Source organism: Trachypithecus francoisi, unplaced genomic scaffold (genome assembly GCF_009764315.1).
Source record: "Trachypithecus francoisi isolate TF-2019V2 unplaced genomic scaffold, Tfra_2.0 Lachesis_group4, whole genome shotgun sequence".
Lineage (NCBI taxonomy): Eukaryota > Metazoa > Chordata > Mammalia > Primates > Cercopithecidae > Trachypithecus > Trachypithecus francoisi.
The window spans coordinates 114,421,617-114,437,995 of record NW_022681469.1 but is presented as its reverse complement, the minus strand read 5'-3'; the positions used below and the strand labels follow the sequence as shown (position 1 = coordinate 114,437,995).

General features: G+C 47.8%; 2 protein-coding genes across 17 annotated transcripts in view; one reads left to right on the top strand and one right to left on the bottom strand.

Moving 5' to 3' along the window:
* The window catches only part of ZNF394 (zinc finger protein 394), a 13,903-nt gene extending 12,018 nt beyond the window's left edge, over positions 1 to 1,885 (top strand). Inside the window, exon 3 of one of the 2 annotated variants that reach the window (XM_033191836.1) lies at positions 1,441 to 1,885. In XM_033191836.1, the coding sequence (XP_033047727.1) occupies positions 1,441 to 1,463 (23 nt within the window). In that variant the 3' untranslated portion in view covers positions 1,464 to 1,885. The remainder of the gene's footprint in view (positions 1 to 1,440) is intronic. The other variant, XM_033191835.1, reaches the window with a different exon arrangement.
* ZNF789 (zinc finger protein 789) lies at positions 807 to 16,379 on the bottom strand. 15 transcript variants are annotated; one of them, XM_033191852.1, is made up of 7 exons: positions 16,089 to 16,365; positions 12,649 to 12,726; positions 11,100 to 11,182; positions 9,676 to 9,802; positions 4,897 to 5,011; positions 4,606 to 4,719; positions 807 to 1,928 (listed from the first exon to the last, which is right to left on the bottom strand). In XM_033191852.1, exons 5-7 carry the CDS (start codon positions 4,910 to 4,912, stop codon positions 916 to 918), a joined length of 1,143 nt encoding a protein of 380 aa, XP_033047743.1. In that variant the 5' UTR covers positions 4,913 to 5,011; positions 9,676 to 9,802; positions 11,100 to 11,182; positions 12,649 to 12,726; positions 16,089 to 16,365; the 3' UTR covers positions 807 to 915. The 15 variants fall into 15 exon arrangements, 13 of the variants coding, with proteins under 13 accessions (XP_033047743.1, XP_033047737.1, XP_033047742.1 ...); XM_033191846.1 differs by lacking the exon at positions 4,897 to 5,011 and having other exon boundaries at positions 16,089 to 16,366; XM_033191851.1 differs by lacking the exon at positions 11,100 to 11,182.

Below are 16,379 nucleotides of genomic sequence, written 5' to 3'. Positions count from 1 at the left end.
TTTTTTTTGTTTGTTTTTTTAAGTCTATACATTAGCAGGTCATAGTTGTATGTAATACAGCAAAGGCATTGTTCTTCAATTTTTTTTTTTTTTTTTTGAGATAGAGTCTCACTCTGTTGTCCAGGCTGGAGTGCAGTGTTGTGTTCTCAGCTCACTGCAACCTCTGCCTCCCAGGTCCAAGCAACTCTCCTGCCTCAGCCTCCCAAGTAGCTGGAACTACAGGCACATGCCACCATGACCAGCTAATTTTTCTATTTTCAGTAGAGACAGGGTTTCACCATGTTGGCCAGGCTGGTCTTGAACTCTTGACCTCAAGTGACTCTCCATTCTCAGTCTCCCAAAGTGCTGGGATTACAGGCATGAGCCACCACACCTGGCCCATTCTTCAGTCCTTCAATTATTCACAACCCATTCAATGGTCCCCAGCCTGGCGACCACAGGGCAAAGCTTCTATGGCTCCCTTCTGCCTTAACTAGGCTGGAGGGGATGAGGGCATAGAGGGTGCAAGAGAGTGAACACAACAGCCTAGTAAACTTTTCTCTTTTTTTTTTTTTGAGACAGCCTCGCTCTGTCACCCAGGCTGGAGTACAGTGACACATCATGGCTCACTGTAGCCTTGAACTCCTGGGCTAAAGCGATCCTCCCACCTCAGCCTTCTCAGTAGCTGGGACTGGAGGTGTGAGCCACCACACCTGGCTTTTTTGTTTTTTGTAGAGACGGGATCTCACTATGTTGCCCAGGCTAACATTTCCTTTGAAGTGTTTCTTCACTAGGGCAGCAGATTGGCCACAAAAAGAGGGCCCCCATAGAAAAACCCTTTGTTACATTTATTGCTTTTCATGAAAACAATCATGTGATACACACTTGAAGTAGAGGTTAAGTTCTAGTCCTTCAGTGACTGCTTTCCAGTTAATATCACGTGGATATCTGTCCTTTGTGAGTGCCCTGGTGCTTAATAAAGCTTGTGTGCCACTTGAAAGATTTTCCACATATGACACATTGGTAGGGTTGGCTTCCGGTGTGAATGACCTGATGTCGAAAAAGATTCCTCTTAAAACTAAACGTTTTCCCACATTCTTCACATTGAAAGAATTCCTCCTTTGTATGGATTCTTTGATGCTGAATGAGATCCACATTCCGACCAAAGGACTGTCCACATTCACTGCATTTATGGGTGTTCGGTTTGCGGTGAATCTGTTGATGACATAGAAGGGTTGAATGCCGGCCAAAGGCTTTTCCACACTCAAGGCATTTATGGCGTTTTTCTCCACTGTGGATCACCTGATGTCGAATAAGGGTTGAATTCTGACTAAAGGTTTTTTCACATTCGCTACATTTATAGGGTTTTTCTTTGGTATGAATCCTCTTATGTTCAACAAGATACGCAAGCTGCCGAAAACACTTTCCACAGTCATGACATCTGTATGGCTTGTTTTGCAGGTGACACTGTTTATGGACCGTAAGAGCTGACCGCTGTCTGAAGGCTTGCCCACATACCTTACATTCAAAGGGATTCTCTAAGAAGTGAATTCTTTGATGTTGATCAAACCATGCCTTACGCCTAATGACTTTTCCACATTCACTGCATTCGTAAGACTTTGCTCTTGTGAGAATTTGCTCGTGCCCCAAAAGAAAAGATCTTTGATTGAGGGGTTTGTCATCCTCATCATATCTGCCCTGCTTCCACCTGGTTTGCACATTCTCATCTTGAATAAGGTTAAGGTTTTGAAGGAAGCCCCTGCTGTATTCATCGCCACTAGTAGGGAAAGTAAGCCTGTAACTGTCCACAAATTCTTTACACTTACGTAACTTTTCTGAAAGTTTCTCAGCCGATTCCTGCATTACCACTGATATCTTATATGACTCTAAATCTTCAGAAAACTTCTGTTTTGGAGTTAGCTTTTTCATCTTGTGTCTGGCTTCAGAACCTAGCCAAATAACAAGAAAAGATGTAAATGACCTATCCACTGCAGAAGAAAAAAAGGAAGAGAAGCCAACTGTTAGGGCTCTAGGACAATCAAATGAAGCTAAGAAGTGATCTCTTGTTTACATCGTCAGACTCAAGAGGCCAAAATTCTGAATTTTTCTTTTTTTTTTTTTTTTTTTTTTTTTGAGACGCTCTGTCGCCCAGGCTAGAGTGCAGTGGCGCCATCTCAGCTCACTGCAACCTCCGCTTCCCAGGTTCAAATGATTCCCCTGCCTCAGCCTCCCGAGTAGCTGGGATTACAGACGCCAGCCCACCATACTCAGCTAATTTTTGTATTAGTAGAGATGGGGTTTCCCCATGTTGGTCAGGCTGGTATTGAACTCCTGACCTCAGGTGATCCACCTGCATCGGCCTCCCAAAGTGCTGGGATTACAGGCGTGAACCACTGCACCCAGCCCAAAATTCTGAATTTCACTGGACTCTTCACTGTCATAACAAAAAGAGCTCTTGGCACCAACAAATTCACTAAAAATGCACGGGAGTGTGTATGCCAGAGAATGTGAGAGCAGAGCCCATCACCATTATCAGAAAAACAACTTACTCTAGTAAGTTGTTTGGCACCACTGAGTGGTGCCAAACAAATGTCAAGGAGGTAGCATGTTATGCTTCAAGATACATGCTTTTTGTTTGAGACATGCCTAGGCCGGAGTGCAGTGGCATGATCTCAACTCATTGCTACCTCCACTTCCTGGGTTCAAGAGATTCTCGTGCCTCAGCCTCCTGAGTAGCTGGGATTACAGGCACGCACCACCACGCCCAGCTAATTTTTTTATTTTTATTAGATATGGGGTTTCACCATGTTGGCCAGGTGGGTCTCAAACTCCTGGCCTCAAGCGATCTGCCCATCTTGGCCTCCAAAAGTGCTGGGATTACAGGTGTAAGCCACTGTACCCGGTCTAGATACAAGTTTTTAATAACTCTAGGTGCAACATCTGCTTAAAAATGGACAAAGTATAGGATAGAACAGAAAAGGAACCAGAGGGAAATAGGGACAAAAGGCAACTGACTAGAGCAATGGGTGTCAACTAGGGGTGAGCAGGGTTCAGACAATGTCTGGAGACATTTCTGGTTGTCACACCTGGGGAGGTTCAAATGGCATCTAGTGGGTGCAGGCCAGGGCTGCTACTTTTTTATTTTTATTTATTTTTTTTTTTTGAGACGGAGTCTCGCTCTGTTGCCCGGGCTGGAGTGCTGTGGCCGGATCTCAGCTCACTGCAAGCTCCGCCTCCTGGGTTTAGGCCATTCTCCTGCCTCAGCCTCCCGAGTAGCTGGGACTACAGGCGCCCGCCACCTCGCCCGGCTAATTTTTTGTATTTTTAGTAGAGACGGGGTTTCACCGTGTTAGACAGGATGGTCTCGATCTCCTGACCTCGTGATCCACCCGTCTCGGCCTCCCAAAGTGCTGGGATTACAGGCTTGAGCCACCGCGCCCGGCCCAGGGCTGCTACTTAACATCCTAAAATGCACAGGACATACCCCCATCCCACCCCCAGAGAATTCATCAGCCCAAAATGTCAGTAGTGCCATGGAGAAACCTTGGATATGAAAAACAGGAGGAGCTGCATCAGGACACAGTAAGTAGAAAAATGCAGATGTCAGGAAATACGGGAGTAATATGGAAACAAAACAAAGCAAGGGAACAAGAGGCAGCACAGAGAGAGGACAAGTAATGAGGGTGGAATCAAGGGGCATCTAGGGTGCCCTGAGAGCTGTCACTTAGAAAATACTAGAGCAGCTGTGTCTGAGCAGCGCTTTTTCCTGCAGGAGAGAGAGGATGAATGTTCTAGACTTGAAGTCAAACCCCAGTGTCCACCTCCCAACTGTGAGTTCTTTTTTGAGAGTCTTGCTCTGTCACCCAGGCTGGAGTACAGTCATGTAATCTCAGCTCACTGCAACCTCTGCCTCCCAGCCTCAAGCAGTCCTTGCACCTCAGCCTCCTGAGTAGCTGGGACTACAGGCATGCGCCACCACACCCGGCTTAAATTTGTATTTTTTGTAGAGATGGGTTTTCACCATGTCGCCCAGGCTGATCCTGAACGCCTGGGCTCAAGTAATCCTCCTGCCTCTACTTCCCAAAGTGCTGAGATTACCGGTGTGAGCCCCCATACCAGGCCTGTGTGAGATTTTTTTTTTTTTTTGAGACAGAGTCTTGCTCTGTCACTCAGGCTGGAGTTCAGTGGCGCGATCTTGGCTCACTACAGCCTGTGCCTCCCAGATTCTGGCAATTCTCCTGCCTCAGCCTCCCAGGTAGCTGGGATTACAGGCACACACCACTACGCCTGGCTAATTTTTGTATTTTCAGTAGAGACGGGGTTTCACCATGTTGGCCAGGTTGGTCAACTCTGGGCCTCAGGTAATCCACCCAAACTTGGCCTCCCAAAGTGCTAGGATTACAGGCGTGAGCCACCACGTACGGCCAAGATTTCTTAATCTTAGTCTCTTCATCTGGGAAGTGGGGATGCCGATCTTCCTCCCACCTCACAGGGCAGCAGCGATGAAGAAGTGGGATAATATATGCCCAGCACCTGGCTCTGCGTCTGGCACACAGAAGGGGCTTCGCTAACGTGCCTTCCCTTCCTCTTCCTGATTCCACTCGCCTGGGTCTCTTCCTCACCCACCTGGGCAAGCACTACCGGAAGCCTTCCTACTCCCAGCTCTCGGTAGATCCAGGATCCACTGCTCGTCCCAGTTCTCCAGCTGACAGATCACCTCAGGTTTGGGAAACTGAAATCCTACTCATGGGGAAGTAAATGGGATGTGGCCGTTAGTGAGTTACAGAGACATGGCCCGGGGGCTCAGTGGCAGGCAGAGATAAGGACAATAATCAGAAGGGCTGGTGAGAATAGAGATTGGCACAATCTTTGTAAATATCTGGCAGTTTTTATTGAAAGCCTGAACAATGTTCATACCTTTGGCTGTGGTCATTTCACTCTTAGAAATATAGCCTAAAGTACAATTGCAACCAAGATGAATGTGCCAGAGACGTTCAGCACAGTGGGATTGCAGCGTCAAACTGGAAATAAACTGAATATCAAAAGGGAACAATTAAATCAAGCGTAGCACATTAATGCAGTGAAGGCATAAGTATTAGGCAGATATTAAAAATCCTTGTATTCAATTGTTTATTTTTTTTATTTTTGAGACGGAGTCTTGCTCTGTAACCCAGGCTGGAGTGACAATCTCGGCTCACTGCAACCTGTGTCTCCCAGGATCAAGTAATTACACTGCTTCAGCCTCCCAAGCAGCTGGAACTATAGGCACCCACCACCATGCCCAGCTAATTTTTGTATTTTTAGTAGAGACAGGTTTCACCATGTTGACCAGGCTGGTCTCAAACTCCTGACCTCAGGTGATCCACCCGCCTCGGCCTCCCAAAGTGCTGGGATTACAGGCTTGAGCCACTGTACTTAGCCAACTATGTGTTTATTTATTTATAAATTTATTTATTTATTTTGAGATAGAGTCTGTGCTCTGTTGCCCCCACCCGGCTAAGTTTTGTATTTTTTTTTTTTTTTGAGACAGAGTTTCACTCTCGTCACCCAGGCTGGAGTGCACTTGTGCCATCTCTGTTCACTGCTACCTCCGCCTCCCAGGTTCAAGTGATTCTCCTGCCTCAGCCTCCCAAGTAGCTGGAATTACAGGCAAGTGGCCACCACGCCCAGCTAATTTTTGCATTTTTAGTAGGTATGAGATTTCACCATTTTGGCCAAGCTGGTCTCGAACTCCTGAACTCAAGTGATCTGCCTGCCTCGGCCTCCCAAAGAGCTGGGATTACAAGCATGAGCCACCACGCCCATCCCAACTATTTATTAAAATAGAAAAATGCTGCCTATATATTTTAAAGCAGAATACAAAACTCACATATAGCATGATCCAAATTTTTTTTTTCTGAGACGGAGCTTCGATATTGTTGCCCAGGCTGGAGTGCAATGGCACAATCTCAGCTCACCACAACCTCTGCCTCCCGGGTTCAAGCAATTCTCCTGCCTCAGCCTCCGGAATAGCTGGGATTACAGGCATGTGCCACCACGCCCGGCTAATTTTGTATTTTTAGTAGAGACAGGGTTTCTCCATGTTGGTCAGGCTGGTCTCGAACTCCCGACCTCAGGTGATCTGCATGCCTCAGCCTCCCTCCCAAAGTGCTGGGATTACAGGCTTGAGCCACCATGCCTGGCCCCAAATTTTGTTTTAAAAAACCATGTAGTGTGTGAGTTATGTATGTGTGTGTAAGTAATTAATACTGTTTGAGCATCCCTAATCCAAAATGCTCCCAAATCTGAAACTTTTTAAGCACTAACCTGACAGAAGTGGAGACCTCCACACCTGACCTCATGTGACCAGTGGCAGTCAAAACACAGGTGCACAACACACAGTTAATTCAGCCTTCTCCAGGGAAAGATAAAAGGACCTTCAAGATATGTGTCTAAGGTGTATATGAAACATAAGTGAATTTCCTGTTTAGACTTGGGTAAGGTCCTCAAATTATCTTATTACATATATGTGAGTACTCCAAAATCCAAAAAAAATCCGAAATCCAAACACTTTTGGTCCCCAGCATTTTGGATAAGGGATCCTTGCCCTGTAATAGACAAAGACGGATTGGGAAAAAGTAAACCGAAATGTTAATAACAAGAGTTATTTCGGCCGGGCGCGGTGGCTCAAGCCTGTAATCCCAGCACTTTGGGAGGCCGAGACGGGCGGATCACAAGGTCAGGAGATCGAGACCATCCTGGCTAACACGGTGAAACCCCGTCTCTACTAAAAATACAAAAAAAAACTAGCCGGGCGAGATGGCGGGCGCCTGTAGTCCCAGCTACTGGGGAGGCTGAGGCAGGAGAATGGCGTAAACCCGGGAGGCGGAGCTTGCAGTGAGCTGAGATCCGGCCACTGCACTCCAGCCTGGGCGACAGAGTGAGACTCCGCCTCAAAAAAAAAAAAAAAAAAAAAAAAAAAAAAAAAAAAGAGTTATTTCTGGAAGGTAGGCCTGCAGGTGATTTTTATTATCTACTCTATGTACTGATGTATTTTCCAAAATTTCTGTGATCAAAATTATTTTTAGAACTAGTAAAATCCATAAAAGAGGGCAGGGATATAGTAAAAAAGCACTCTCAGCCAGGCATGGTGGCTCACGCCTGTAATACCAGCACTTTGGGAGGCTGAGGTGGGCGGATCACCTGAGGTCGGGAGTTTGAGACCAGCCTGACCAACATGGAGAAACCCCATCTCTACTAAAAATACAAAATTAGCCAGGTGTGGTGGGGCATGCCTATAATCCCAGCTACTCAGGAGGCTGAGGCAGGAGAATCACTTGAACCCGGGAGGCGGAGGTGTGGTGAGCAGAGATGGCACCATTGTACTCCCACCTGGGCAACAGTAGTGAAACTCTGTCTCAAAAAAAAAAAGGCTGGGCACAGTGGCTCATACCTGTTAATCCCAGCACTTTGGGAGGCCGAGGCAGGTGGATCACCTTAGGTTGGGAGTTCGAGATCTGCCTGACCAACATGGAGAAACCCTGTCTCTACTAAAAATACAAAATTAGCCATTCGTGGTGGCACATGCCTGTAATCTCAGCTACTAGGGAGTCTGAGGCAGGAGAATCACTTGGACCTGGGAGGTGGAGGATGCGGGGAGTCGAGATCATGCCATTGCACTCCAGCCTGGGCAACAATAGCGAAACTCCGTCTCAGACAAAAAAAAAAAAAAGACGCACTCTCAAATGTTACTATTGGAGATGCAAAGCAGTACAAATTTTGTTGAAGAATCATTCAGTAATCAATAAAGATTAAAGTGCCATCTCATTTAACTTCAAAATTCTGATTTTGGGAAAGTATCTTGGGAAATGATCAAAAATTCATATAAAGATTTATACTTAGAAACATCTATTCAAACATTATAAATACACAAGCAAACCAACGAACAAAAACAAAGCCAAGCTGAATGTCCCCACATGGGAAAACAATGAAATAGTATCATGGATCATACAATGGAATTATATTATGCTCGTTTACTGATTCTGTGGGGAAACACTGATACAATAATGTTAAGTTTAAAATAGATTACAGGATTACACATAGACTATGTTCAGCTACTTTTGTAAAGGCATAGGAAAAAAAGACTGGAAGGAAATCTTCCAAAATATTAACAGTGTTACTCATGAACACTTTACTTTTCTCCTCCTCCTTTCCTATGCCTTCCATGTACTTATGTATGCTCTTGTAATGCCTTTTTTTTTTTTTTTTTGAGACAGAGTCTTGCTCTGTCACCCAGGCTGGAGTTCAGTGGCGTGATCTTGGCTCACTGCAAGCTCTGCCTCCCAGGTTCACACCATTCTCCTGCCTCAGCCTCCCGAGTAGCTGGGACTACAGGCGCCCGCCACCATGCCCGGCTAATTTTTTGTATTTTTAGTAAAGACGGGGTTTCACCGTGTTAGCCAGGATGGTCTCGATCTCCTGACATCATCATCCGCCCATCTTGGCCTCCCAAAATGCTGGGATTACAGGCGTGAGCCACCGCGCCTAGCCTTGTAATGCTTTTAAAGGAAAAATTAAAATTATAAAAATCCAGAGGTGGCTGGACGATCCCACAAGAGGTGGTCAAGACTCTGTGCTAAGAGTGTCAGTGCAGGGGTTAAACATGTGGCCCCAGAAAGAAAACTATTTAGCAAGGCAATTCCCACAGTAGGAGACTACAGTGGAATAGGACAGGGTAGGCTCCTGAAAAGATGGAAGCAGTGAAGGTTCAGAAATGAAGTTGGTTTAAAATCATTTCCTGAGCACCCACTAATGCTACACACCAAGAAGTTACCCATTTCCAGAGAAAAGAAAGAAAAAGACTTTCAAGAGCATAAGAAGTGAGCCTTCGGAATGTAAATCTACCATAATTCTCAACTCCTGGAGGTCTTACAGATGAGGAACATGGGGTGAGAGTGAAGAACGCACGAAGTGTCTCTGTCTGAGTCCTAATACAACACGACTATTCACTGTCCCCAGTCCCTTATGTGAAACTCTTAGGACCAGATGTGTTTCAGGAGTCAGAATTTTACCAATTTCAGAAAGGTGACCTGGTGTAAATATTTTACATAATGTATCATCCCCAGTAGGGTTTGGAGTGGTGCCCTCAAATACACTGTTATTTTTGTTGTTGTTTTGTTTTGGGACGAGTCTCACTCTGTTGCCCAGGCTGGAATGCACCGGCATGATCTCGGCTCAATGCAACCTCTCCCTCCCAGGTTCAAGCGATTCTCCTGCCTCAGCCTCCCAAGTAACTGGGACTACAAGCGTGCACCACCACAACCAGCTAATTTTCGTATCTTAAGTAGAGATGGGTTTTACCATATTGGCCAGGCTGGTCTCGAACTACTGACCTCAGGTGATCCACCTGCCTCAGAATCCCAAAGTGCTGGGATTACAGGCGTGAGCCACCACACCCGGCCTACACTGTTATTTCTGAAGTTGGGTATACAGATATGCACACCAAGTTGGAAAAATAAAGACAATAAATGGTTTCCTATGGGATGAAGTCAGGTTTCACTGTGGTGATGTCTGGTCAGGGCTTGTAGCCACACAAGTTATGAAAAAAACTTTCTGCTTTCAGCACTTTTTCTGATTCTGGAATTGCAGATAAGGGACTAAGGGCTTGCACAGACACTCAGAACACAGACAAAGCCCAATCTTCAAGCCATGTCCTACCCAGCAAGACCATGTTCCTGTAGTTCTCCAGCATCACATCTCGGTAGAGGTCCTTCTGACCCCAGTCGAGGTGGCCCCACTCCTCTCTGGTGAAGTACATCGCCACATCCTCAAACGAGAGCAGCTCCTGGAAAAGTAGCTGATAAAGGTAACTGCAATTCTTACAATAACTTACGCACAATGATTATTCCACAGGTGAGGAAACCGAGGTTTGGGAGGTAAAGTGTGTAGGCCAAGGGCACCCAATTCATAAGGAATAGACTCAGGGCTCCTTTCAGGCCTGACGGCCCTCAGGCCAGCCATGTGCTGGCTTCCATACGACGGGGTCAACATACTTAATCTCTAAAGGGCCAGATGGTAAATATTTTAGGCTTTTCAGGCCCTCTGGTCTCTGTTCCAGTTCCTCAAATCTGCTGTTGATTTGAGGAACAGCAAGTCAACAATTTGAGTAACAGCTTTTGTGTTGGAGCACAAAAGCAGCCATGGACAAGTAAGCAAATGGGCACAGCTGTGTTTCAGGGAAACTTTACCAAGAGGTCGAGGGTAGTTTGCTGACCCCTGCTCTATAAAAATAACCCATTGCTTCTGCCCCAGCTTCCTTACGAAAGAGATGAGGTCACTGGGGGATTGGTTAATGTGAAGACTATCGACAAAGGGATGAATAGTCTCAACGAACATGAACAAGAAATGTGGAAGCTCACAGGTGCTGGCCACCCTGGGGAATCAGGGCCTGCTAGGTCTGAAGGGGTAAGGTGGGGAGGGGTGCTGGAGCCCAGAAGGCTGCTGGAAGGGGAGCAAGACTGCTGCTGGGGCCGAAGAGGATGCAGCCACACCCATCCCACAGCCCGGTGGGGAGGGAGCCGTGGGAAGAGAAACCCAACCTCAGTTTCCCCCGGCCTCTGGAACCCTGTTCCCTGTCCTCCAACCCTCTTCATCCCATTGCCACAAGCCAAGCAGATGCCGGAGACCAGGGGAGCCCGTTGCTGGAGAATATAAAAGGTACAGACCAAGGCGCAGACGCCTGGGTAGCATATCCAGAGGGGGCAACAGTGGACACGCCACAGTGAGCACAGGGGACATGACCTCTGCAAGTGACTGTCCCCCTCCAGTGGGCTGAGCACTGAAGCTGCCACACTCTCACTCCCACACCACTGCAGCCCTCGGCGCAGAGGGGCCCAGTGGCTGTCTACACACTCCCTGCTCTCACAAGACACTGCGTGGGTTCAGTGGGGACGTGTGCAGGGAAACAGCAAATGTTCGCTGTCCTGTAAGTAGTCAGTAACAGGAAATGCCCACCCCCATCCTAAGAAGCTTCAGGTAGCTCCCCTCTGTGGGCAGACACCAGAACCTCCCAAATTATACGGACTTTCTTTCCTGCCTATCAAACCTCAGTTCCACTGCTATGGTTGCAGGCCCTTTCTCACCATCATCCAGAATGTCACTCTTTTACCAGAGCTGCGCTGCAATGTCCTCAATCTGACCTACTCAGCCACCTGCATTCCCGCACCTGCACAAGGTTAACAAGCATGGGAATAAAATGGCTTCATCTCCCCGAGTCATCCGGGCAAGATAACTCCTCTCTTAACATCCGCAATAGGTTCTTGGAAACTGATTTTTACCAAAAGTATGTACAGCAGCAGGTCCTGGAATAACTTTGTTTCACTGTAACACTGATGGGAAAAAAATGGTTTTGATATACAGTTTCCCTTAAAGTTGCAGTTTCTAAGAACCCATCAACAGCTAGGACCTGTACGTTGACAGGTGGGCCCCAAATGTTGCTTAAAAGTTCCATTTCTTTTGTTTGGTTGGTTTTTTTTTTTTGAAACAGAGTTGCCATGGCTCGATCTCAGCTCACTGCAACCTCCACCTCCTGGGTTCAAGCAATTCTCCTGCCCCAGCTTCCTAAGTAGATGGGATTATAGGCATGTACCACTACACCCAGCTAATTTTTATATTTTCAGTAGAGATGGGGTTTCACTATATGTTGGCCAGGCAGGTCTCAAACTCCTGACCTCAGGTGATCCACTCGCCTCAGCCTCCCAAAGTGCTGGGATTCCAGGCATGAGCCACCAGGCTCGGCCTCTACTTTCTTTCAAACTCAGTCTCTTCTAAGCTGGGCACGGTGGCTCACGCCTGGAATCTCAGCACTTTGGGAGGCCGAGGCTGGTGGATGGCTTGAGCCAGGAGTTCAAGAACAACCTGGGCAACATGGTGAAACCGTGTCTATAAAAAATACAAAAATTAACCAGGCGTGGTGGCATGTACCTGTGGTTCTAGTTACTTGGGAGGCTGAGGTGGGAGGATCACCTCAGCCTGGGAAGGTCAAGAGTGCCATGAGCCATGATCATGCCACTGCATTCCAGCCTGGGCGACAGAGTGAGACGCTGTCTCAAAAAAAGACAAAACAACTCAGTCTCTTCTAATCACCCTCCATAATGCTACAAATTCAATAACTGACCTTCCACTATATCCTTTCATAGCCACAGTTCAGAATTTATTATGAGAAGTTCCTTACACATCTATCTGTCTAATCAGGCTGTAATCTCGTACAGATAAGCGTTGATTTCCCAGCACAGAAGACAGCACCTGGAGTATACAGCAGTAGATGCACGATAATGCTCATGGACAGAAACAATGGGCAACTACTACAGTAATAAGAGCGACAACTTCTTAATATAGTGCTAAACTGTAACCAGATACTGTGCAAAGGACTTCACGGGGCATTTGCCATTGAATCTTCACAACTCGCTGTGATAGGCACTCTCATTGACCCAATTTATAGAAAAGAAAACTGGAGCCAGAGTGTTTATGTAAGTTGCTGAAGGGAGCCCATGTGACTCCAGAGGCTAAGCTCTCTACATTGCACTGTCTAACAAGGAAAACTCCCCCATTGATCAAGAAGGCTCAACCTGAGGAAGGAGCTGCTGGTGGCAGTGACTATGCTGACGAAGCAGAGGGGCAGGCACAGCTCACCTTCCCCCTGGCTGGTGGGAACATGGCTTCCACGGCCTGGTCTTTGACAAGGGGTGGGATCCTGGGCGTCAGGCTGAGCTGGAGAAGGAAAAAAAAAGATAGTAAGGCCAGCCCTAATTTGAAGCTCTCTTGCTTGGCAGATCTGGGACGAGGAATACCAATGGGGCCCACAGACAAAGCTTAATACAAAGTCCCTGTGTTTGGTATTGGAACATGTGATGAAATACATGAGCCACTACAGTAAGTCTATGAATTTCTGAGGCTAGAGCAATTTCCCAAGCTCTATCCAAGGGAACCTGCAGCCCTGCCCTCCCCTTCTCCCTAGAACATGTCATCCTCAGCACCTCATATACAAAGGGACAGCAGATAGACCACATATAAAAATAGCTCTCTGGCCAGGTGCAGTGGCTCACGCCTGTAATCCCAAGACTTTGGGAGGCTGAGGCAGGTGGATCACGAGGTCGGGAGATGGAGACCATCCTGGCCAACATGGTGAAACTCCGTCTCTACTAAAATACAAAAAAATAAGCTGGGCGTGGTGGCGTGTGCCTGTAGTCCCAGCTACTCGGGAGGCTGAGGCAGGAGAATCGCTTGAACCTGGGAGGTGGAGGTTGCAGTGAGCCGAGATTGTACCACTGTACTCCAGCCTGGCAACAGAGCAAGACTCCGTCTCAAAAAAACAAAACAAAACAAAAAAAATAATAAACCACACATAGCACTCTGATCTACATCTTGCAGCAACCGGCTCTGGAAACCAAACCATAGCCTCTGAGGCACAGGCCCCACATCAGGACTTGATCAATAACAGCTTTATCCAAAATTTTGCTCCCCACTCCCTGTAATTTAGGACCAATAGGAGAAAGCCAAATGCTCCCCTCCCCTATCACGCAGGATGTTCGAGTCTAGTTATCCTAGGGATTCCAGTTAACCAGCTTTTCTTTCTCTAAATCCACTTATGTATTTCCAACCCTGCTCCTACGGCCAGCTCCACCTGCTAACAAGCCCCCTCTGAAAGTGTTCTGGGGGGGTCCCTCAACCCCCACCTCTAGCCTGGTGATTTGCTAGCAGGATTCAGCAACAGTAACAATTACAGACCTGCTATCTTTTTTTCTTTTTAGACAGAGTTTCATTCCTGTCACGTAGGCTGGAGTGCAATGGCACAATCTCTGCTCACAGCAACCTCCGCCTCCCGGGTTCAAACAATTCTCCTACCTCAGCCTCCAGAAGTAGCTGGGATTACAGGTGCCTGCCACCATGCCCAGCTAATTTTTTTGTATTTTTAGTTGAGATGGGGTTTCACCATGTTGGTCAGGCTGGTCTTGAACTCCTGCCCTTAGGTGATCCACCCACCTCAGCCTCCCAAAGTGCTAGGATTACAGGCATGAGCCACCGCGCCTGGCCTACAAACTTGCTTTCTAAGAGTGAATTTTAATGAAATTCACTTTCATTTTAACGGATGCCCCTCAAACACAGTTCACCTTCCCTGAAAACACAGTTCAGAACACCCTTTGCCTTTTTTTTTTTTTTGAGACAGAGTCTCGCTCTGTTGCCAGGCTGGAGTGCAGTGGCGTGATCTTGGCTCACTGCAAGCTCCGCCTCCTGGGTTCATGCCATTCTCCTGCCTCAGCCTCCTGAGTAGCTGGGACTACAGGCACCCACCACCACGCCCAGCTAACTTTTTGTATTTTTAGTAGAGACGGGGTTTCACCGTGTTAGCCAGGATGGCCTCGATCTCCTGACCTCATGTTCTGCCCGCCTCAGCCTCCCAAAGTGCTGGGATTACAGGTGTGAGCCACTGCACCCGCCTTTTTTTTTTTTTTTTGAGGAGTCTCTATCTATCACCCATGCTGAAGTGCAGTGGTGTAATCATGGCTCACTGTAGCCTCGAACTCCTGGGCTTAAGCAATGCTCCTGCCTCAGTCTCCTAAGTAGCTGGGAGTGCAAGAGCGCGCCACCACGTCCAGCTGTTTGTAGTTTTTTTGTAGATGGGGTCTTGCTGTGTTGCCCAGGGTGGACCCACTGCCTCTTCAAAAAGGTACACTCTAAAAACTATCCTGATCAGTGGCTCCCAGGCTGGGGCAGAGGCCTCATCCCTTTCATTCTCTATACCAAACTTGTCCAACCCTCAGCCTGTGGGCCACATGTGGCCCAGGATGACTTTTAATCCAATCCAACACAAATTCATAAACTGTATTAAAACGTTACGAGATTTTTTTGCAATTTTTGTTTTTGCTCATCAGCTATTTTTAGTGTTTGTGTATTTTATGTGTAGCCCAAGACCATTCTTCTTCCAATGTGGCCCAGGGAAGCCAAGAGACTGGATAACCCTGCACTGTATTTATTGAACATCTGTTTGTGAAGGCTGTGCATCTGGATGTCAGACTTGCTAATGAAAAATTAAATGGAGGCCATGTTTTGGGTATAGCCCTAGGCCAAGCACCCACAGCCACATAAGGCATTTAAAATACACTGATTTCTCCCTTGAGTTCAGGAGTTGGCGACTGCAGTGAGCTATGATGGCACCACTACACTCCACCCTGGGTGACACAGTGAGACCCTGTCTCTCTTAAAAACAACAGGCCTGGCGCGGTGGCCCACGTCTGTAAATCCCGGCACTTTGGGAGGCCGAGGCGGGCGGATCACGAGGTCAGGAATTCAAGACCACCCTGGCCAACATAGTGAAACCCCATCTCTACTAAAAATACAAAAATTAGCCGGGCATGGTGGCGTGTGCCTGTAGTCCCAGCTACTCGGGAGGCTGAGGCAGGAGAATCGCTTGAATCCGGGAGCTGGAGGTTGCAGTGAGTCGAGATCGGGCCACTGTACTCCAGCTCGGGGAACAAAGTGACACATCGTTTCAAAAACAACAACAACAATTCCTTATTTCCCTGAAAAGTGTGCGCTGACCAGGAAGGAAGCTTTTATTCTCGTCCCATGATAGACGGAACCAATCAGCTACAGATGCAAGGCTGATCCAGCTCGACTTACCCTAGAAGGAATGCAAGTTGATAATGGCCAATTACAATCAAGATCACTGCACTTCCTCATTTAGTTTTCTAAGCTGCCATTGGAACAATCTGCCAGCTGTTCCTCTGCATGCACAATAAACTCAAAACTTTAACTGGACGGGATTGTTAACTTTTGAGAAATTCCTAAATGCTGCTTCTTCACAATCACGTGAACATCTTCCACTAACAACCACGGCTCATCTCCCAGTCTAACAAAACCAAGCCCCTGCGTTCACCAGCCATTCATTCTTCGGACTTTGCTCCTCTCGCTGCTGAAGACGTGACACAGCCGAAAATACTCAAAAGCCGGTGCCACGGGTCCCGAGAGCTGCCGCACAGGCCCGGGAGCGTCCCCTGAGAGCCGGGGGTCTCCGCAGTGGCCTCCCCCAAGCACCCACGCCCCCCACAACACTCGCTTCCTTCTCCCCAAACCTGCTGATGCCGCCGAATCTCCGCCGCGCCGCCTCCACCAGGTGCGGCCGCGGGGCTGGGCTCTCCTCTCGGGGTTCCCAGGCCCGACCCGGGGTCTGTCTGGTCCGCGCCCCTCGGCGAACCACCCCTTGCCCGAGCAACGGGCACAACCACCCTGGCAGCCTCAGAGCCTCTCGCTGACTCCACCTGCGCTCGCCGAGCGAACTGTCCCTGGCAGCGGCCCCTCTAGGACCGCGGAGGCTTCGCGACTCTCTTGTCAGACAAAGAGAGTGGTGCCCGCGCGAGTGGGCC

Coding starts and splice junctions, on each gene's coding strand:
- ZNF789 (XM_033191842.1), bottom strand. CDS start 12,672: ATGTTCCCACCAGCCAGGGGGAAG. Junction 9,803..12,648: donor TCCCACCAGCCAGGGGGAAG/GTGAGCTGTGCC, acceptor CTACTTTTCCAG/GAGCTGCTCTCGTTTGAGGA. Junction 1,929..4,605: donor TTCCGGTAGTGCTTGCCCAG/GTGGGTGAGGAA, acceptor TTATTTGGCTAG/GTTCTGAAGCCAGACACAAG.